General features: G+C 35.4%; 1 protein-coding gene across 1 annotated transcript in view; it reads left to right on the forward strand.

Annotated features, from left to right (window-relative positions):
• Positions 1-24,223, forward strand: part of CNTNAP2 (contactin associated protein 2) — a 2,242,274-nt gene that overhangs the window by 877,768 nt on the left and 1,340,283 nt on the right. The window contains exon 4 of the mRNA XM_073009464.1: positions 8,860-9,007. Coding sequence (XP_072865565.1) covers positions 8,860-9,007 — 148 coding nt within the window. The remainder of the gene's footprint in view (positions 1-8,859; positions 9,008-24,223) is intronic.

Genomic DNA, 24,223 nt, shown 5'->3' on the forward strand with positions numbered 1-24,223 from the left:
TTCAAGTCGTTCTTGTTGTTTCCCTCACATAATTTCCCACCTGTGAGACCTGTTGTCAGTACGCGAAAAGCTCTTCCTAGATTTACTTACACAATAGCTAATTGTTTTAGGCACTTTTTTTAGTCTTAAGGAAAACCTTTATGTGAAGATACAGAGTGTCATTCATTCGCTATAGGAGCTCATGATCTTTTATGTTAGGTCTCCTAAAAAATGAGGTTTTAGTTAGGAATAAATATACGTATTCTCATCAGAATAATTGTTGTTACACTTCAAACCCCATAATAGTAAATTTGAGGGAAAAAATGCTAGTTCATGCATCACACATAGCATACTTCTAATACTTTATATAGTCTCCTCCAGTTTGATACATTATATGCTCCAAGTGATTACAAAATACTTTTCCAAAGTTTGCTGGTTCTTAAAAGTCAACTGGCTGGAAAGTCTTAGCCTTGTGCATCCTATCTAACTTGCAAGAAAGATTTAATTTCAAAGCCTCTTAGTCCATGGGCTGGCAAACCATAGCCCATGGGACAAAACTTGTCCACGCCTGTTCTTTTAAAGTTTGTGAGCTATGAATAATTTTTACATTTCACAAGTGTATTTTAAAAAACAGAATAATAATATGGGACAGAGGGGCATGTGACCTGTAAGCCTGAAATATTTACTGTCTGGTACTTTGCAGAAATGCTTTGCTTCACTACCTCTTAGACCATCTGAAATACTGTTTTAGCTGGAAAAAATAGTGCACCTAATGGAAAATATTCAGTTATTAAAACTTCAGTGATGTTTACTCTAAAATTAACATTGTGGATGACTTACAATATGTTTTTAAAAAGTTCTAAATTTTGGTATTTATTTGCACAATTTATAAGACAAGAACTCTAAAAGTAGAACCATAGGTTTAGCATTTTATTATATTGATTTTAACTTTCCTTAACATCAAGCTTTGCGAGATACATATATGCTATCTTAATTATAATAATAAACCTTATTATTATAAGCATATATACAAATCACTGCCTCTAAGAGACATTTAATAGCAAGAACATGAAGTTCTCAAGTTGTTGTAAATGGATTTTTTTATTACTTAAATGATAAATTTGGCTGGCATTTTTTATGTATCTTCAAAGCACTTGTTGTATACTATTTGTCTAAATGAAGGTTTAGTTGTAAAGTATATTGTTCTATGCATATTGTTCTATGCAAAAAAGATTCAACTTTGCTTTAAGTTTTTAATTTCTGATTCAGGTTTCAAATCTTAAAGATTTTATAAAAACTCAGCTGTATATCTTCTTTTTCATTTTCACACCTATATGAAAAAGTATAAATGATTTTTTAAAAGAGCCAAATGATATGAAAAAATGCTCCTTTTCAAGACCTATGACAGTTTATTGTTTACTTTAGTATTTACTAAATAAGACGCCCCCTAGCTGACAAATTCTTCTTTCCTTTTAGGAAACAGTGTCATTCAAACTTAAATTACTTGTATTAAAACTGCAGAGGAGTTTGGGTGCTGATAATCACAAAAGAAGCTTGATTTAGGTAAATGTATGAGAAAACATAGTATTGATTTTGTAAAAATTTGTTGAAATAAAATATAGAGGCCGGGCACAGTGGCTTACGCCTGTAATGCCAGCACTGGGGGAGGCCGAGGCGGGAGGATCACAAGGTCAGGAGATCAAGACCATCCTGGCTAACATGGTGAAACCCCGTCTCTACTAAAAATACAAAAAATTAGCCGTGGTGGCGGCACCTGTAATCCCAGCTACTCGGGAGGCTGAGGCAGGAGAATGACGTGAACTCAGGAGGCAGAGCTTGCAGTGAGCCGAGATGGCACCACTGCACTCCAGCCTGGGTGAGAGCCAGATTCCGTCTCAAAAAAAAAAAAAAAAGAAAAAAAAAATAGAGAAGTAAAATATGAAAACATGATGTACTAATAAATAGGCCAGAAATCAAATATGCATCTAAAAAGTGATATGATAAAAATTATCCATCAGAATTTGATATTCAAATATATAATATTAAATATCAAAAATAAAATATATTGTACATAAATGGGAAGATATTTATTTCTAGTTGACAATTTGACTCTCAAATGAAGAGAGTGGAAGAACTTGTTACTTTGTCCCGAGTTTGTCTTTACTAGGTATTTGGCATCCAATTTTTTTTTTTCCTTTTTTATTTTTATTTTTTGTGAGATGGAGTTTTACAAGCTGGAGTGCAGTGGCATGATCTTGGCTAACTGAAACCTCCACCTCCCAGGTTCAAGTGATTCTCTTGTCTCAGCCTCCTGAGTAGCTGGGATTACAGGTGCATGCCACCACACCTGGCTAATTTTTTTGTATTTTTAGCAGAGACGGGGTTTCACCATGTTGTCCAACTTCTCTGAGTCTGTTTCCTGATTTGAGAAAATAGCATCCCTGACAAACAATAGACTATACTAGAACCCTTTAAATAATAGATATATAAATGTTAGACTTTTTATTAAATCAATGGCTACACCTCCTTTTATGTTTCCTACCTTACCAAGTACTGATATTTATGGAGACATTTCACATATACTTATACCTTTGTATTCAAGACAATCGATGGTTCATGCCTATGGCATTCTTTTGAAATGTTTAAAGCTTCAGTTAGGAAAACATCTTAAATCTCAACATGCTTGGATAAAAGAAGTGGAAAAATCACAGTCTGTTGGCGGACACCTATAGTCCTAAAAACTCAGGAGGCTAAGGAGGGAGGATCGTTTGATCACAGGAATTCAAGGGTTACAGTTAGCTGTGACTGTGCCACTTTACTCTAGCCTGGGTGATAGAGCGAGACCCTGTCTCTTAAAAAATATATAATCATAAAAATAATAATAGAAGTACAAACTATTGATGTAGAGAATCCGGAAGAAAATATATAGCATGCATTTTTCCAAAAGTAAAGCAAAGGTAAACCTTAGGTAAAACGCTATTATCCTAAATCTCAAATTTCTACAACATCTTTTAATTTTGCTGGTGAAATCTCAAATGCAGTAAATCTTCACTAATTATCTTTCCCTTCAAATATTGTTGTATTAGTCGATGTTATTTCAGTTGCTTAGAAACAAACAAATAAGGAAACAGATCAAATAATCCAAAAGACCTTAGCAAGCTCTAGATTTAGATTCTCAAATGATGTCATCGCAGATGTGCTTACTTTGTCTTTCTCTGACTTGCACTCAAAATGGCCAACAGAAGCTCAGTGGGAAGAGCACCTCCTTTCCTACAGTTTTGTTTGTTTTCTTCTGACTCGCCATGCACTGGGATCCCAAGGTGTGGTAGGTGTCCTGCTGCTCTTCCACACCACTGTTCCAAATCTCCCCTCCCTAAACAGCCTCTGAAGCACTTCTGACTATATTGTTTCATCTATCATTTTGTGTTTTATATTATGCTATTGTCTTCTCCTATCTTCCTAGGAATTTCTCTTTTCTCAGAGAGGGGGATTTTAGTGCCCTCAGTGTTAAAAATTATAAGATGTATAACTTTCTTGCTTACAACTCTCCAATAGATTTACTTCCAGCACACATAAATGAAATCTGGAGCGTGATCACAATGTACAGGCCCTCCTCGTTCTGTCCTTGACCTCTCCATATTCTCCTGTGTTCATTCCTTCTCCACACTCTTCCAACAACACTGACTTCCTTGCTGTCCCCACAAACAGGCACCATATGCTCGTGCCATTTGCCTTTCTGGCCTTTGCATAAACGATATATGTAATTGTAAAATTATGATTTACATATAAAACATATATAACAATATGTACTTATTACATATAACATAGTGTCAGCATTATATATGTATGTATACATATATATGTGTGTGTATGTGTGAGAGAGAGATATATATATATATTCAGGTTCAGGTGTACATGTGAAGGTTTGTTACACAGGTAAACTCTCATATCACAGGGGTTTGTTGTATGGATTATTTCATCACCCAGGTATTAAACCCAGTACCCAATAGTTATCCTTTCTGCTCCTCTCCCTCCTTCTACCCTCCACTCTCCAGGAGACCCCAGTGTCTGTTGTTTCCTTCTTTGTTTATTAGTTCTCATTATTTAGCTCCCACTTATAAGTGAGAACATGTGCATTTGGTTTTCTGCATTCGTTTGCTGAGGATAATAGACTCCAGCTCCATCTCATTCTTTTTTATTGCTGCATAATTTTCCACGATGTATATATAGCACATTTTCTTTCTCCAATCTGGGTTGATTCTATGTCTTTGCTCTTGTGAATAGTGCTACCATGAACATTTGCATGCGTGTGTCCTCATGGTAGAATGATTTATATTCGTCTGAGTATATTCCCAGTAATGGGATTGCTGGGTCAAATGGTAATTTTTCCTTTAGCTCTCTGAGGAATCGTCATACTGCTTTCCACAACGGTTGAACTAATTTCCATGCTCACCAACAGTGTATAAGTATTTCCTTTTCTCCAAAACCTAAATGTAAAACCCAAAATTATAAAAACTCTGGAAGACAACCTAGGCAATATCATCCTGGACATAGGAATGGGCAAAGATTTTGCGCCAAAGACACGAAAAGCAATCATCACAAAGCAAAAATTGACAAATGGGGTCTAATTAAACTTAAGAGCTTCTGCACAGCAAAAGAAGCTATCAACAGAGTATAACAGACAACCTACAGAATGGGAAAAAATATTTGCACACTTTGCACCTGACAAAGGTCTAATATCTAACATCGATAAGGAACTTAAACAAATTTGCAAGAGTAAAACAACCCCACTGAAAAGTGGGCAAAGGATATGAACAGACACTTTTCAAAAGTGGCCAAAAAGCCTATGAAAAAAAAGCTCACTATGTAGTTTAATAATATAAATGCCATGAAAACTGCAACTCTGTCTACATTGTTGATTTGAACAATATCTGCTACATAGAAGACTCTCAAATATCCCCTGGGTGAATGAATGGTGAATGAATAAATACATAAGTAAATGTATGAATGAAACATTTTAGCAGAAGGGCTAAAACTGAGTCTCACTGAGTTAGGTGCCCACCCCTGGTGGTAAGGAGTAATGTCTGCCTCTCTAGCATCATATGGATTAAGAGTGAATTTTTTTTTCTTTTTTTTGTGAGACAGGGTCTGGCTCTGTCACCCAGGCTGGAATACAGTGGCCTGATTTCAACTCACTGAAACCTCCACCTCCCAGGTTCAAGTGATTCTCCTGCCTCAGCCTTCCAAGCAGCTGGGATTACAGGTGTGCATGACCACACCTGACTAATTTTTGTATTTTTAGTAGAGACAGGGTTTCAGCATGTTGGCCAGGATGGGCTTGAACTCCTGACCTCAAGTGATCAGCCCACCTTGATCTCCCAAAGTGCTGGGATTTCATGTGTGAGCCACTGCACCCAGGCAAGAGTAGAATATTAAGAGTGAACTTTTTAAAGAAAATCCAGATGCTATTATTCAAAGAGAAGAGGTTGCTTAGCAGTCAAGCAATAAATGTTGATCATATCATTCCCTCTCTTCCCTTTTCTGTCACCAATGCCTGCACACTAATATCTTGGAATAGGTTGGTTATATCTTCTACTCCCTTCTTTCAAGATGTTAATAATTCTTCTTTTGAAATATCGGGGCCGGGCGCGGTGGCTCATGCCTGTAATCCCAGCACTTTGGGAGGCCGAGACAGGCGGATCACGAGGTCAGGAGATTGAGACCATCCTGGCTAACACGGTGAAGCCCCGTCTCTACTAAAAAAAATACAAAAAACTAGCCGGGCGAGGTGGCGGGTGCCTGTAGTCCCAGCTACTTGGGAGGCTGAGGCAGGAGAATGGCTTAAATCCGGGAGGCGGAGCTTGCAGTGAGCTGAGATCCGGCCACTGCACTCCAGCCTGGGCGACAGATCGAGACTCTGTCTCAAAAAAGAAAAAAAAAAAAAAAAAGAAAGAAAGAAATATCGGATCTGCCTTTTATTTATTTATTGCCCATGCCACCACATTGGTGTTCACCTTCAATTACTTGTTGCTAATCTTCTTGCTCCCAGTATGATTTCCGATTACCCTGGATCTCCTCAATATGACTTTTATTGTTATTTCTTGAAACAACAACAACACATGCTATATTATTTTGTCTCTAATCAGACAGAACCTGTTAAAACATTTATGATATTTTTCAACATAAATACTTTCTCCCAGTCAGACTTGTGTCTTTATTCCTAGTCCTGGTTGCCTAGTCCTGAACACCCTTGGTTCATGTTTCCTGAGAATCTACCATCTTAGTTCAAAAATCCATTTTATAAATTAGCTCATCAAATCTTTTTGTGAGACATACAGGGCAAAGGAAAGTTTTTTTTTTTTTAAAGTCCTCGTGAAGTTACCCATACGGAGCAAAATTTCAGCATAACTATCCCTGGACTCTGAGTCTTATACCCTAGGTCTGAAATCCTCCTTTATGCCAACCTATTCTTCAATATATCCTATGCCCTTTCTCTCTTGTCTTTCAAACACCACTCTGTCCTTCTATGCAGCTGAGGTCTAACTCTGTAGAATTTGCCTGATTACATAGCCTCACGGAACTCCAAATATAGGTAAAATTACTAGTTACATCATGTACTTCCATAGTTCCTTTTAATGCTGCATTTTGCAATATCTTTTCAGATTTTATTTTAGGCCTCTTTAGATTGCACATGTCTTAGAGACAGTGTTTCAGGAGAGGTTTGTTGTTGTTTTTCTGAGTATTGACATAAAACCTAGCAACATGCTAAGCATATAGTTAATTTTCAAGTTAAAATTGTTTGGTGGCTTTTGTTGAGTATTATTTAAGATCATGAATTTTGAATTCACACCTATCCAATTGTAGATTTAATTCACATGATTTTGGTCAAGGATTCTAATTGTTCTTGCATTTGAAGTCGGAGAACCCAATAGAGATCTTACAATATAGCCATGGTTTAATAGAATACTTGGTTAGATTTTTAGATTCTTTGTAAAACTAACAGCTGACTAGAAAAGTTTCTACAAAGAAAATGTCTTTTTAGAAATGTTTTTTTCTGATGAAATTGTGTCAGCAGGATGCAATAAGGATGCTCTATTAAGTGTTAAAATGCAAGACCTACTGCTCAAATAGTTTTGTTTTATGGATTACAGAAGTGTATGGCTATTTTTAAAAGGCAGTGGTAGTATGCAGCTCATTTGAGAAAACCAAGAAGAGCACAGCAGGAATCATCACTGAAGAACATTCCAATTTTTAAAACATGTAATTGTCCATGTCATAGACTAAATATTATCCATTATGTGGATTGCTGGTACCATCTAAAGGTTATATAAAATTGTTTAAATGCAGGGGAAATCTTTCAATATACTTCTCATAATTACTAGGCCTTACATTACACATTTTGTATTTCGGAGGGCAAGAATTTGATGGGGGAATGAGGGTTGGGTGACAAATCTTCTACTACAAACTTGCATTTGTGATGCTTGGATGAACTTAAGCCAGTGCTTTCAATTTCGAAGCTACTCTGTATTTTCTTTTCTTAATTAAAAACATCTCTCACTCTTTACTTTGTATTAGTAGTCTAACTTTAGAAATCATTATTAAAGAAAAAATTTTTAAAAGACCGAACTCCTGGTTTTAGATAGAAGCAAATTCAGTCCTTAGGCAAAGAAGACAACATACTAACAATGTAATATAATGCCTGTGTTGCATCTTTTCATGATTTAAAAAATAATTTTTAAAATTTCTATTTGTATTATTTTAAGATAATTGAAATCTAAAAGAGAATGCCTTCTAAAAAGTAAGACCAAAATCTCAAGTTATCTATTAAAGGGACATTTAGAATGCATATTTATATGATTTTAAGATAATTTAAATAAACCTAAAAGAATATCTTCTAAAAGATAATGCTAAAGCCTCAACTTATCCATTACAGGGACATTTAGAATGTATATATGAAGCTGAAACTGCTCATGTTTAAAATAGTGCAAGCTTTCATTTATTTGAATTACATCCTCTAAAATATAATAGTTTCTTTCTTTAAATCTTCCCTGAATTATAACTTTATACTGACATTTTCTTTTTCATTAGATGGTTTTTTTTTTTTTTGAGTACTGAGTCTACGGTTTCACACATCCCTGAATATCCCATATTATCTTGCTGTAACTTATGAAATAGATAGTTTGTAAATCCTTGTTGGATGATTGTTATGTATGCCTCCCCAAAAAATCCATTTGTTCTCCTCTGGGGGGCGGCGGGGGGAAAGACAATGTGAACTTTCAATATCAGATGAAATTCATGGATAATTACTCTTTTGAAAGAATCTTCTATAATGAGAAAAATTGAATTAACATGTTTCTGATCCATTGAACAAATCCTCTAAATGTGTCTACTCCAATAAAAGGTAGAAAACCTAGACCTCTTCACAACGTGTTCAGTTGTTCTTCTTTATCTCACTAATGTCGAAATATTCTCTTTAAATTTCTCATGGTTTTATGGGAGAAAATGTGGAGGAGAATTTTAGAAAGCAAGACATATAGTTCGATTCTATAAAAATCATTTATTGTATAAATGAAATGCAAAATATTAGAACTCATTTAAATGTGTATGGAACACAACAGCGGGGGGCCATTTAGTCTTTCATTCTTTTAACATATATTTACACGGATGAAAGGAACTATAGAAAATCTGACCTGTTTTCCATTTAAAACTGGACTTATTTTCAAATTAAAAGTAAGGGAGCAGCTTTCTTCAAATTATTTATGGTGTAAGAAATTGCAAGCCTTACCATTGGATGAGATTTGTGTTTATTCTAGCAGATAGAGAACATGATTGTTTCTAAAGTATTTTTCCTAATCTTTAAAATACCATTTCCTTGTCCAGGCATTTCCTGGAAACGTTAACTCTGATGGTGTGGTCCGGCATGAATTACAGCATCCTATTATCGCCCGCTACGTGCGCATAGTGCCTCTGGATTGGAATGGAGAAGGTCGCATTGGACTCAGAATTGAAGTTTATGGCTGTTCTTACTGTGAGTATCATGTTGTTTAAATTTATGGCAGGTCTTATCTTTATTTAAATAGTAAGCAGTTTTTTAAAAAATTATTTCACATTACCTGCTTTCTCTGACAATAAACTACCTTCTTATTTACATATATGTGTATCTATGCATAGATACATATATATATATATATAAAAATAAAAGGTTGTTTCCCTATTTGTATGTTATAAATAAACACACACAGAGACTAACAGACATGTCACTATATCTTAATTATACTTTAGGTTGAAGATTTGGAAAGTTTTTTTTGTTTGATAGACTAAATAATAAAGCTTATTAATAAAATTGCCTTGTCTTATGAAATATTTAAAAAGGGGAAAGCTATATTGTTATCCATGTATTTGGGTCTTTATGATGGGTTTTGAAAACATTTCGAAGAACTTCCTTCCAGTTCACTAAGTGTCTCTCTTCAGTTATGCGTATTCTTATACTGAAGCCAACCACTGGTTTTAAAGTTAATGACGTTTTCTCTACCAAATTTAATTTTGTTTTTCAAATCGATTTGGTCATCTAAAGAGTTTATTTTCCCTTAAACGTATTTTAAATCTCTCTTGTTATTTCTTCAATACATTATGCTTATATCTAAGGATTCCAGCATATGAATTTGAGGGATTATAATTCTTTTGTCTCTTGTTTCTGCTAATTTTTGCAAATGGTAGTTGTTTTCTCCTACTCTCCTACCTCCCTCTTTTTCTTCTTATCCCCTTTGCCTGTCTGTCCTTTTTATCCTTATCCTTATGCTTATCCATATTCTTTACTGCGACCTCAATTTCTTTAAAATTTTATCTGTGGAAATTTGTTTGGGCCAAGGTTGATGGTGAATTCTTATCCATATTCTTTACTGCGACCTCAATTTCTTTAAAATTTTATCTGTGGAAACTTGTTTGGACCAAAGTTGAGGTGAATTCTTCTTCAGAGGATATATCTTTGCTTATTTGCTTCCGTGAAGGCGATACCAACACAGAACTGCTTTCAAGATTATCTCTAGTTGTGGTTGTTGTTTCTTTGTGAGACTGCTAGGCAGTATACATTTAATCTATGAACGCATGATTTGCAAACATTGGCTTCAAAATATGAATTCCCTAGTAAAATATACTTTCCTCATTCCTGGACATTTTTCTTCCTGCTGTTACAATTGCCTGGGGGAACAAAGAGGCTGGATATCAACTAGGAGGGGGATTGGTTCCTCTGTGTTTTGCAAAAAGTCTCTTATTAGCCCCTTTCTTACTCATTCCTATAAACCCACAAAAATGAGTTCACACTAAGCAGAAAATTTCAAATGCCTCCGTTGGACAAGCTTTCTAAAACACACTAGACACTTAGTATTTTATATAAAAGAATATATGAAGCTTTCGCCTCTGTATAAAATTAGTAACAGAAATCGGTCAAAATATCAGCTATAATAGTGCCCAAATACAGTCTTATTAATTCATAGGCAATAGTGTTATGTGCAAACTACAAAAAAGGGGTTATGGAGGTCATTTAAAAATTCTCAAAAACTGTTTATTTGGTTACCATTTTATTGTAGCAGATAAAATTAGTAGGGAGACAAAAGATTTAGTTCTTCAGAAGAATGTATCTCTTTAGAAGGAAAATTTAGCATTTCTGGAGAGGTCCAAAAAGAGGTCTAACATAAATTAGAATCCTTGGTCGTATGTGGTCTAGTCATTCATGAACAGAGTGTCATGTTCACACATAGTCTTGCTCTCAGCGTAGCATCATGACAGGAAGGCCAGAACAAAATGTGATATAATTGTGACCAGCACAAATTTTGTTAAGAGCCATGTTTAGCTTTTAGTAAATAAATACAGACACACACACACACATATATAGATATATACACACACACATATATATACACACATACACACACACATACATATATATATATAAAATCTCTTATGGAGACTATGTGTATGTGCAATTTATTTTATTAGCAATTATGTAATGAGCACTTTTCATGTGTGATAAACATATTAAATGGTAGCATTACCACAGTAGATGAGAAAGACATGGCCTTTGAGAGATGAAGTGGGACAAATAATTTCATAGAGTTAATCATAATAAAAATAGTAAAAGTTAAAATTTACCCAAAAGCACATAGCCTGAGTGATAGGTCTGAAAGGGAAACCAGGTGTTCTGGTATAGTGCCAAAGCTCTCTATCACTGTCCTGTTTTTAGTCCCAGCGAAATGAGCACCCATCTGACCATCCACAGTTTAATCAAAACGTCATATCAAGACGCCGCAACCACTGATCAGGCCTTCCCCCAGTTACTGCAACTCTTAAATGTAAAAATTCACCTGATTTATATCACCATAGATTAGTTCTTGTTTTTCAAAAAAATTTCATGCAGATGATGTCATAAAAGATGCCTTATTTTGCACTTCTTTAGTTAAAAATCATATTTCTGAGAATTATCGATGCTGATATTAGAGACGGTAGTTTCTTTTCCTCAGTATGATTCTATCTTGTAAATATTCTACAATCATTTGTTTATTTCATGCTGACAAACGTTTGAGTTGTTTCTAGATGTTGGCTATTTCTAAAGAATTACTAAAAATGTTTCTGTTGGGTATAGACCTGGGAGTGGTAATAACAAACTAACATATATGTGTGTTCACCTTTGGTCAATAATGACACAAATTTTTCTAAATTGGTTATACCAATTCAGAGTCTCCAATGCAATTAACTAGAGTTCCTGATGCTTACAAATTAAGATATTTAGTATTGTTTAAAAGTTTAGCCATTCTGGTGAGTGTTTGTCATATCTCATTTTAGTTATGTTTCTGATTTTTAAAACAGGTTATGCTTATTTGTCATATGTATACCTTTTTTTAAGTGTTTGTTCAAGAATCTTGCTCGTATTTCTATGGATTCCCATTTATCTATCTATTTATGTATCTATCATCTATCTATTGATAATCTATTTGATTGTTTTAAGTAGTTTTTGCAGGCTCTTCTTCATTCTCATGATGATTGCTAGACACATATTTATTTTTGAGGTGACTTTTTTTACAGTAATAATTTTAAAGCAAACATTGTCAATGAGATCACTTAGAGTCCACAGGTGTGGACTTAAACTGTGACTACATGTTCTATCACTGTTACAAGTAGATTTATTAAGTTGTGAGTTTGTGCTGTCATGGGCTTTTCTATCAAGCCTTGGCTTTGACAATTACAAGAACAGAAGGACAAATAACGAGCAAATCAGGAAGACAAACTTTTCTACTGTATAAGCCCCTTTGGGGGAAAATCATATAGGTTTGGGAAACTATATTAACATTTATATCAATGGATGCCAGTGGAGTAAGTAACTTAGCAACATAAAATTTAGAAAGTAGCATTTCAGTTGGATGTAGTAAGTTGGGTAATGACCTCTCATAACATAAAGCCTTTATTCTTGGAAGTTGTAAGCATGTAAGTATTTGCAGATGTGAGTTAACAATCATGACAGGGAAAGACAATTTTACATTAGCCAGGTGGGCCCTAAGTGCAATCACATGTATCATTGTGAAAGGTAGGCAGGGAGAGATTTCACAGATAGGAAAGGAGAGAATGTGAACACCTTGGAACCAGAGACTGCAGTGATGTGACGATAAGCCAAGGAATGCCAGCAGCTACCAGGAGAGGGAAAGGAAAGGGGCAGATTTTCTCTGGAGGGAATGTGATCTTGCCAGCACATTGATTTCATTCAGTGACACCGCTTTGGAACTTTTGACCTCCGAAGTTGTGAAACAACAAATTTCTGTTATTTTAAGTCACTAAGTTTGGGATAATCTGTTATAGCAACAACATGAAACTAATACAAGAGTCAATATATTTTAGGAAAGAAAAGACAAAAATAGGCCTGAGCAATGCTCTCTGAGAAAGCTTTCTACAAAGATGTAGATGTTGTCAGTATGCTCTAGCCACTAACCATATGTGGCTATTAGCATGTGAAATGTAGCGAAGACAACTGTGGAACTAAGTTTTTAATTTCATTTAATTTTTAATTCATTTGAATTCAAATTTAAATAGTGTGACTACTGGATAACATTGGACAGTGCAGCTTCGAGGAAACAAAGCATCTATTTTTTTCATGTCTTTTTATAACATGAAGGACCTATAAAAGTTAAGTGTCAGTCTCTATTTTTTCTTCTTAGTTTGAAAAACAAAAATTTAATTATCCTGAAAACTGTCTTTACTGTCAATAATGTAATGACCAGTCATCTTACTAACCAAACAGTTTTAGTCTGTTTTGTGTTACTATAACAGAATATCTGAGACTGAGTAATGTAGAACGAACGCAGGTCTATTTCTTACAGTTCCGGAGGCTGGGGAGCTCAAGGTCAAGGGATATGCATCTGGCGAGGGCCTTCTTTTTGCATCATGTCACAATAGAAAACAGGGCCCTCATGACCTATTCATGTCTTAAAAGTCCCACCTCTCCACACTGTTGCATTGGGGGTTAAGTTTCCAAATATTGAACTCTGAAGGATGCGTTCATACAAGAGCATACACCAAATGTCCAGATAAGATGGTTTTCCATTTATTATTTGTGAAGAATGAAAATTATATTTATCTCTTTTCCAAGAAAAAGATACATGTTTATATTTTAAAATATACATATGTGAAACGTATTTGTTACGAAACACTTTCCAAAAGTTACTTCGATGTAAATTTTCTATACTAGAGTTCAAACTAGAAAGAGCCCTTAGAAGATGATACTCCGTGTTCCTGAGCTTAGTGAACTATTGTCTCAAGAGCTTTCTTTTGATTTTTCAACAACAAAAGGAATCATAGAACTTTGAGTTGGGAAATGTAGATTAGACACAGCCCCCCCATTTTGCCCTCCTAGAGAATAGCAGTGCTGTGTACTCTAGGGTCTCAGCAAGGAGAAACATCGTTTTGATCCTGCCTGTGGAAGAGAGATGAATTCTCTAATCTGTCTGGAAACTCCTGAGAGGGTGTACCTGGGATCTGTCTTAAACCTGCAAGTGAGAGAATGGGACTTCTTTCACTGCGAAGTTCACCAGAAAACTAGAGAGAGAGAAATCATAATGTGAGCACTGTTTCTGTTTGACCGTCAGTCTGGTGTAACTCCCCTTGTGTTTGCCATCTTTCCTCTGTGCAGTTCCTCCATGATCACTTTGTCATCTGAGCAATGAGGTACTTCTCAAGGTTGAAATAAGACGCTGACTCTATTCCAGGTGGAGAATTTCGTTCCAGGCCACTGTTTTGAAGCCTTTAGGGCTTCTATTGTTCCTATTTCCTGACTTGTCTTGAATATAATATGAATTCCAATTTCAATAAATCTAAACTCATTTTGAAACATTGTGCTTCCTCTACATTTGGTTTTCCCTCAAGTTTAGTTGAAACAAGTACATTAAGTTATTTTTAAAACTTAGCAATATGCGCCATGCCTTTTGATTCAGTGAACTTCCTCCCACAGCACAGACACCGATCTTCTTACGCGATACCAGTGGGACTTCATAAAGCAAAAGGAAGAGGTCTCAGATTAATAATTTCAAAAAATAATTTATGGCTGCATTACTCAAACATTCATTTTAAAAAGCCAAACCCAGTGCATTGATTAAAGTACTGAGCATTTTTGATGGCAAATACTTAATTAGCTTTTAGCTAGAGTCCTCTTAAAAGTAAGGACGGCACCTTGGGAAACCAACGTACACGCAACGAAAGTAATTTTTATATAGGCTTTTAATTTGGATGAATAAATAATAGAAACTGTATGTCACTCAGTGCAAATCATAATGGAAAATTATGTTGCTGCCTGAGAAAAAAGGAAAACGTATCAGGAGAAGTTAAATACAAATAAATAAACGACAGTGTTTGATTGATGGCGCATCTGCATCTCTAGTGAGAATACCCTCTTCTCAGGACACACACTAACTTCCCTCACTCTCATTCTGCCTAGGCAAGAGATGCTGCCAAGTACAGATGTGTTAGTTTCCTGGGGTCTCTGTAAAATACTTCTGCAATCTTAAGACAAAGTTTAAGACAATGGAAAGGTATTCTATCATGGTTCTAGAGGGCACAGTCTGAAGTCAAGGTGTTAGCAAGGGTAGTTCCTTCTGGAAGCTTGGAGAGAGAAACATTCCATGTCCCTCGCCCATCTCCTGGTGGTGGCCAGAAGTCCCTGGCATTCTTTGGCTCGTTGCTGCCTCATTTCAATCTCTGCCTTTGGGTTCACGTTCACATGCACTTCTTCGCTTTTGTCTGTGTCTCTGTGTCTTCACATAGCCTTCTTCTAAGGACATCGGTTATTGGAATTAGGATCTACCCGAAACCAGGATGACCTTATCTTAACAATCCACAATGACCAAATTTTGAAATAAGGCCATGCTTTGAGGTTTTGAGTGGACATGGACTTTCAGAAACACTATTCAACACAATATTGTGTATTTATATATATAAATGATTCATTAAAATCATTATGAATTTATGTTTACATCAGTTTAAGTGAGCAAATAATAAAACATCAGTTTTGGAAGTCAACCTGTGTGTTCCTACTTAAATTAGATGTTTAATTTTGTATCATATAGAAGCGTCCCAGATACTTATATTTTGGTTTTATAATCTCTTCAATTTATTCAGTGAACATGTATTGCATTCAGGCATTTAGAAACAACCTGAAGCATAAACCCTGCACTCAAGGAGACTAATTTTTGGCAGAATAAATGAATAAGTAAATAGTTTAAATACTCTATGATAAGTGCTCTGACAGAGAAGGAAGCCTCACCTATGTTGATTAATGAAATAAGATTTCACTAAGAAGCACAGAAATTAGGTGTAAAGGAGCATTCAAGACAAGAACTAACATTTTCAAAGACACAGAGACACAGAGGTAAGAACATAATTTATTTCATATTTGGAGTTTTTAGCTAGCAATGTAAGTCTCATTTCAGTGTACATAGATAAATATGTAAATTATTACATTGCTTAGAGGATCAATATATTTATGACAGATTTGTTAATCTTATTAATATTAATAAGATTAAAAACATTGAATTATACTATTTTTAAAGCATTTTGCTAATTTTAAATCTAAAGTGCAAATCTGACCATATTACATCTGGGCTGACTACATGTTAATGATGCTACATTGCCTATAAAGTCCAAGCTGTTTGTTTGAAATTTAATTTCTCCCCACCCACCGACTACCTCTGTAGTCTTAAATCCTGTCATATTGTGTTTTATGATCCAAATATGAATACAAGCTATCTTTCCTCATACATGAGTGACCTGCTTGTTTAACACGCACGCATTCGAGATACTTTGTCTAACCAAAATACCCTCTCCGTCATCCTTTACCTGACCAATCTTTTTTATCTTTCAAGATTCAGTTGAGAGGCAATCTTTAATAGGAATTCTCTGAATTTCCACAGTGAGTCACGTGTTTATTTTCATAAGAATGTTTATCAGATATCATATACCATAATATTACATGAATATTTCCAGTGGAATATTTAACAAAATAATTCAAAATAAAGTCAACTGTAAGATACTGGGAGGAGGAGACAGCAAGTGTCACCTTATTCATCACTGGCATCCCCTTAAATGGTAGGCTCCCTGTACACAATAAATGTTTGCTGAAGTGAACTGACATCAAATATAAATGATACAGACATAATTTATTCCCCCAGTGAAAACGGTTTTCTATTTGAGGCTGTATAGGTTATTTTATTGGTGGAACAGGATATGATTCTATTGCTGCATATTGAATAATGCTCTAGGGGGCCTACAAAATATTGAAATAATTGCCAAACTAAATATAATGACAGATGTTCAAACAGAGCTATATAAAGCAAATAACTCAGTGGGTTTTTTTCTAATTTAAATATTTGTATAACTTGTATTATTATTTCTGGTTATTATTTTAAACCATAATTTTGAGGTTGCTTCATGGGTTATGTATATGGATTGCCTATCATCAGAGGAAAAAAAACTTCAAGATCCAGATTAATGTCAACATAAAAGTAATTTAACGTAAAAATAGATTTAGTAGATATCACTGCCAAGTTATACAAAATAAACTGGTAATTAAAGAGGTAATTATAATTGTCATGTACTATATGACATATTTGGGATATGCTATGTTCTAAGTTTTCATGTTATTAGATTTTAAAAAATATTGTATGTTGTAACCAGAAATGTTCTTGCCATTAGGAGATCTGGAACTTAGATTTGAGCACACTTAGTATTTTTAGTGCTTTTAATCATAGTTTGTGTTTCAAATTAGAACTGGAGTGCTTTGTAATGGACTATTTCTGTGGATTGTCATTCAGTGTCAGTTTGAGATTATGTGGATTTCTGTGGATTGTCATTCAATGTCAGTTTGAGATAATGACTTCTTGATCTGTACATATAAATATTATTGTAGGGATAAGGCTAACAATGAAGGTGCACACGATAGACATTTTTACGTAATTTGGGTATAAGTCTTTCTGGCAGGGGTTGACTGAGGTAGATTGCTAGTGGATCAGATACTCAGTAGATCTCATTCCTGGATTACCATTTGAGGGTGACATTTGAAATGAACAAATTTAAAACATGGAAATGAAGGTTCTCATTTTTTATTCTATGGGGAAACATGCTATCAGTATTTAATTGTTTTTTTCTAGTGTAATTTGTTTACTTGGAAGAAACTTACAATTGACTCTGTTTAATGAGAGAACATGGTGAGCCTACCTTTATGTTTAGGAACAAGACAGTTACAATGGGCAGCTAGCTTGTATTTTGGAGAACTATTTAATATGTCACTGATACAGAGTTGGAGTCACATCATATTGCCGTAAAATCTAAATTTAAATTTACTTTCAGGACCTTTCAAAGTTAAACTGACATATAAAATCAAGAATGTCGATTTAAAAGCAAATTAAAATTTCTGGCAGAGAGTAATATGCAATTAGACCTATGTCACTCTGAAATATGAATAACAGTATACTTTCTAGAATAATGGAGGATATAACTTTTATTAGACACATTAGTCCCAAGTTTTTCATAAAATAATTTCCCAAGAAATGTAAACATATTAAAACAAAAGTATATATACACACATTTTGGTGCCTGGTTAAAGAGAAGAATAAGGTAATGGAAAAGAACTATGTTTCCTTGTGGTTTATAAATAAGATATTTTGATTACTACAAAGAGGAGCCATCCGGTCCAATCCCTTATTTTACTAATGAGGAAACCAAAATCCACAAAGTTATGCGACGTGCGTAAGTGAATTAATTGCAGACCTAGAAATCCTGCATCACAATCTAGAGCAGAGCTTCCTCTCTGACATTTAATACCCCTCTCCTCTGGTTCATTCTTCTTTGTTTCTTCTTCACCCACAAGGGCTTTTTATAATCTTAATGATGGCCCCCAGAAAATATAATTTTGTGAATTCTAATGACCATAGAAATGCTCTGGCCCATCGATTATCACCATAAGAATATATAGGAGATATCCAGTAAGAAAAATACCTCAGTAGTACTGTGCATTCCACATGTCCAGCAGGAAAATTTAAATGACGAATCTTCTTCATATTGGACTCATTGAAGAACAGCTTGCAAATAAACACAACTCAAGCTTTAATTGCATTTTGGCACAGAATGTTTATCAATATCAGTTAGTGTATTTTCTCAGGTAGTTTTACCCCCGGAGATATTTTAACTACCTTTGATATATATGTTAATTCTTATTTTTGATAGATGATTACAGAGAGTACTAAAGCCTAAGTTACAGTTATAGAGTCCATCAACATTTCACTTATAATCCATTTAATATGAGGAAAGTAATAAAATTTAAAACACTGCAAATATATATAAGTGATTCTTTTATTAGCTTTTATTCTTGTGTTGTTAGTTTTAATTATCACCTATTTAAATTAGCTTAGCTAGGGAGAGAAGAGCAAATATTTAAGATGGCAGTAATTGTCCTCATGAATTAAAAGTAACAACATAATAAAATAATTATTTAGTATTCTCACTTTTAAAATTTCAAGCAATTTAAATTACTTGAATTAGAAATCAGTGATTTTCAGAGATTAAATATTTTTAATCCTATTAGAATAGTATCAGATCTTTTATAGTTAGACTTGAAAAGAAGTAATCAAGATTTTCAAATTTAGTTTTTTATATTTTCTATGCTTCTAAATGAAGCACATATATTTTTTCTCACATGCTCAAAATACTGTCCTATTAGTTTTTCACCTTTCATGCTTGTTTGGCTGGACTGGAGGAGTTAAAGAAACGGTCAGTATTCTCTTTTATTACCAATTAATGGGGGAATAATCTCAAGGATTAAAGAAAGCACTCAACCTGTAACAATCATTTTGTAAACATTTGAATACTCTACCCTCAAGCACCCCCAAATAATAATCTTTCCTAGGCAAAAAGTCCTTATTTATGGAATGTTTTTAGCAAGATGTCTCTTATGGTAAACACTTAGCAACTTTAGATATATGATCATGGCTCTCTAGAAAATCACTTATCAGCTAGATGACCATGGAGGAATGAAATGGAGATGTTTCATAACTTAAATGCTCTTGTGTAAGGCAATCAACTGCATAGCTTATTAAAGACTGTCCCTATTACTCTGGGCCGGAGAGCACATGTCTGACGCAAGAAGAAAAAGCCTGAGGAACTATGCAGTGTGTATCAGATCCCGCCTTGCTTTGCTTGTCCCTCTGTTTTACTTACCTCCTCTTTATCCCATGGGTAAGGGTGGGGGGTTTCCTCTCCTGGGGTGATGGGCATGAATGAACACCTGACACCTGATGTAGAGCAACTGAGACCAATAGCAGTTTATTAGTCATGTTTCCACACAGCCTTTGAGAGAAAGACATCTCACGTCTTGCAGGGAACCTGGGGGTTGTCCTTGGGAACACAGTGAACAATCAGACACGGCAGGAGGCAGGACTTGTAGTATCAAGAGAGTGTTCTTCCCCCTGGCTCCCACAGGAGGATGTGATTGGCTTGTTTGGCTAATTCTGTGGGTGTGGGGTAGCAGGGAACGGAAACCCAATACTCAAGGAGAAGCGGAATATGTTTGATCCCTGAGAGAAGCAGCATCCTTTTATTGCAGGACTTATCCACAGGAGCAAATTTGGGAGGGGAGCTTGCAGTGAGGCCACTGGAGATCCTCCAGGCTTTTCCCACATTTCAAAGCACACAGAAACTGGGCCTTACTGTTAGGCCTTACACCACAAGCTCTTAATGTTTTGTTTTCTAAAATTATTAATAATCTTCGGACCTACATAAGACGTTTGCTTTGTGTAAATTTGATTTAACAATCCGATTTTATTTTTTTATTTTTTTTATTATACTTTAAGTTCTAGGGTACATGTGCACAACGTGCAAGTTTGTTACATATTATACATGTGCCATGTTGGTGTGCTGCACCCATTAACTCGTCATTTACATTAGGTATAACTCCTAATACTATCCCTTACCCCTCCCCTGACCCCACAACAGGCCCAGGTGTGTGATGTTCCCCTTCCTGTGTCCAAGTGTTCTCAACAATCCGATTTTAATATCACCGTATAGATTGCATTAATTACTAACTTTAGCCAAATCAACAACATGTAAAATCCCATATAAAATTTTTTCTTCCCTGTTATCAGAACAGAGAAGAATAACTTCCCTGTTTTTCTTCCCCGTTAAAAAAATATTTCTTCCTTCTATTTAGCTGCATGTGCTCTTTTAAACTTGCTATGTTGGCCGTATTTGTGTATCATAAATATAAACTGGAAAATGGACAAGTAGCTTCCTAAACTTTGAAGTGCAAATGTTTTATTAAGGGGGAAAAAACCCTCTTTCCCATGGCATTGCATTTCTACAGAAAATATAATTATTTCCCCCCAATCCTTTTACAAGGATTTTCTATGTTGCAAAGGACAGGGAGGAAATACGGCTGAGCTCACTTTGATTTGAGTTGGACCCTGAACATGATTGGTTTAACCGCCTCGCTCATTAATCTCTACTCCAAATTTCAACATGTTGTGTCCATCTATTACAGGTATGTTTTTTGTTGACCAAAATAACATATACTTACTAACGCCAAAGTTAACGAACAAAAAGCAAGTTTAGTAATTTTTGCAACAAAACCTATCCAGTGAGGGTCCCAGAAGCCTATCTGAGTAATACAGTGGGGCAAGCGGTTTCAATTCATTCTCTGGATGAGTTTTGTTTGCTCATTTGTTTTTGTTTATTTGTTTTGGAGACATTCTCACTCTGTCACCCAGGTTGCAGTGTAGTGGTGTGATCATAACTCATTGTAGCCTCGACTTTCTGGGCTTAAGCAATCCTCCTGCCCCAGCCTCTGGAGCAACTGGGACTACAGGTACACACCGCCATCCCTGGCTAATTTTTTTAATTTATATTTTTGTAGAGACGGGTTTTTTTGTTTGTGTGTTTGTGTTTGGTTTGTTTGTTTGTTTTCCCAATGTTGGTTTTAGACTCCTGTGTTTATGCAATCCTCCTACCTTGGACCCCCAAAGTGCTGGGATTACGGGTGTGAGCCACTGCACCTGGCCAGGATGATCTTTTTCAACAGTGTCTAAGTTAAAATATGCTACAAATTTATTTAAGATCATGCTGTAAAACAAGTCGTTTGAAGTCGAGATCATAAAATGACAAGAGAATGCAATGTGTTTCCTCCTTTGTCAACCAACACTGTGGACCTAGCCTGGACTTGCCCAGAAACAGTTGAGCCTGAGAGTAGAGCCTGCCTCATCCATCACGTGACCTTCCACAATGACTCTAGATCACTTCATTTCTTCTATTTAAAAAAAAAAAATTATGCCACTCTTTCTCTTTAATCTTCTATTTTTTCTTCTTGTGTCTTCTTTCTAAAATAAAAGAGTACATAAATGTTTTAAAACAAATTATATTTTTGTCTTTCAGTAAAGATAAACTTTTGTTAGTAGGGATTAAAGTTCGTCATCCTTGACACTGTTAATGTTTTTGGCTCTATAATTCTTGGCTTTGGAGGAAAGGGTTGTCCCGTACACTGGAACCTTTAGCAACACCCCTGGCTTCTACCCATTAAATACTAGGAGTACCTCATATTTCCCTCAGTTGGGACAACCAAAATTGACCCAAAAGTCTCACAGGGGCCAAACTGCCCCTGGGTAAGAACTGCTGGTATAGATGGTGTGTGTGGAAGTGTCACCTAGAAATCAGCTCATTGTGTTCCTAGGAACTATGAAAGAAAAATTGACACATTGTAAGAATTGACTGAATATTCATTTGATTTATATAGCAGTGTCTGTTATTTGCAGAAAGCATGTACTGCATGCTGAGATTTCCATAGACTTCATATTGATAAGGACAGTATTTAGAGTGTTAAAGTATGCCTACATATATAGATCTCCTATGTATATATTGTAGAAGAAAATATTATGTCACCTCACCAGCATAAATACTGCACAAGAAAATGACCTCCTGAATTCTCATATCTTTTGTCTGTGATTTGTGGAGAATTATGCAACATTTCTTCTAAATATTTTTAATCTAAGTAGTTTTATTGTTATTAAATACACATTATTTTTTATTTTGCCATTAAGTGTATCATCTTTTCAGCCAGGATCAATTTGAATCAATAATCTCCTTTGGTTAATTGGACATTTTCCTTATTGTGAATTTAAGTTTGGGATCAAGAAGAGATTGATTAGATCTGCCACATAGTTTGGCTGGGGTTTATTTATATAGCTGTTCCTTTGCATTTCAGTGTATTCTCTAATATTCTATTATAGATATAGTATGTTCTATAGAGTATATTACATTATATTCTATTCTATTATAGAATATACTTTGCTAACAGAATACAAATTTATATTGTTTTCACACACTCTATTCACATTTAAGAAGCATTAACCTTCATAAATAGCATAAAGAGAAAATAGCTGATTTTCTCTAAAACAGAGCAGACAAATCAATAAAATAGCTTTGCCCCACTTATTAGCTTCCTCCTCAAAGGGCTCTTGTTTGTTTGTTTGTTTTATTTTTGTTTTTTGAGATGGAGTCTCGCTCTGTCATCCAGGCTGGCATCTCGCTCTGTCACCCAGGGTAGAGTACAGTGGCACGATCTCAGCTCACTGCAACCTCTGCCTCCCGGGTTCAAGCGATTCTCCTGCCTGAGCCTCCCAAGTAGCTGGGACTACAGGTGCATAACACCACACCCAGCTAATTTTTGTATTTTTAGTAGGGACGGGGTTTCACCATGTTGGACGGGCTGGTCTCGAACTCCTGACTTCATGATCTGCCGGCCTCAGCCTCCCAAAGTGCTGGGATTACAGGCATGAGCCAACATTCCCAGTCCTCAAAGGGCTATTTTCCTACTAATGAAGTAAATGATGCAGGCCTGGGATTGTGCATCTTTTTGCACTTTTAGTAACACCTTCATTGACCATGGGATACCACACAATACCATTCCATGGTGATGTGCTCAGCAATCCCAGCCAAACCTTTCCAATTCACATAAAATGCCACACATCCTATTCTCCCTTGCCTTATAGGGTTGTCGGAAGAACTTGAATGATACATGTGAATGTTCTTCTGATTGTGAGAATGAAGTCACTGTGTCATCTTAATCATGCTTATCTGGAGTTGTGTCTAGACGGGCATAATACACAGTGTGAAAATATGTTCTATTGAAAGTTCAAACAATTGCTTTAGTGGTTGATGCCATTAAATTGGTTTGGAGGATGTTTTATTGCATTTAAATTGGACTGACCACCTCAAAGAGCTATTTGGATAATTCTAAGCAACCTCAGTCTGTCACAGATAATCCAGTTACTTAGTAAGAGTCTTGAGCACAAAACTGGGGAGGGAGTTATATGAAAAATCTGAGTTTTTTTTTTTTTTTTTTTTTTTTTTTGCAAATAAAAAGATACTCTTGACTGTAATCTTATCTCCAATTGTACAATGGGTTCACCTTACAAAATTAAGTATACACTACTATTCCCATGCTTGCTTTTTAATTGAAGAAATAGTGGGTGGTTTGGTTAACTAAACTACCATTTGTTAGATTAATTCTCACTAGCTTGAACCAGAACTATACCTAGTAGGAAATATTGGAGCTAGCAGCTGAGCAATAAGTAGCATTTATTTAGGCTGTCCAGCTCATATGTATTGTATCCTTATAACAAAGATGCAGAACAGGTAATTTTACCCCCATTTTGCAAATGAGAAAACC

This window comes from Chlorocebus sabaeus, chromosome 21 (genome assembly GCF_047675955.1).
Source record: "Chlorocebus sabaeus isolate Y175 chromosome 21, mChlSab1.0.hap1, whole genome shotgun sequence".
Lineage (NCBI taxonomy): Eukaryota > Metazoa > Chordata > Mammalia > Primates > Cercopithecidae > Chlorocebus > Chlorocebus sabaeus.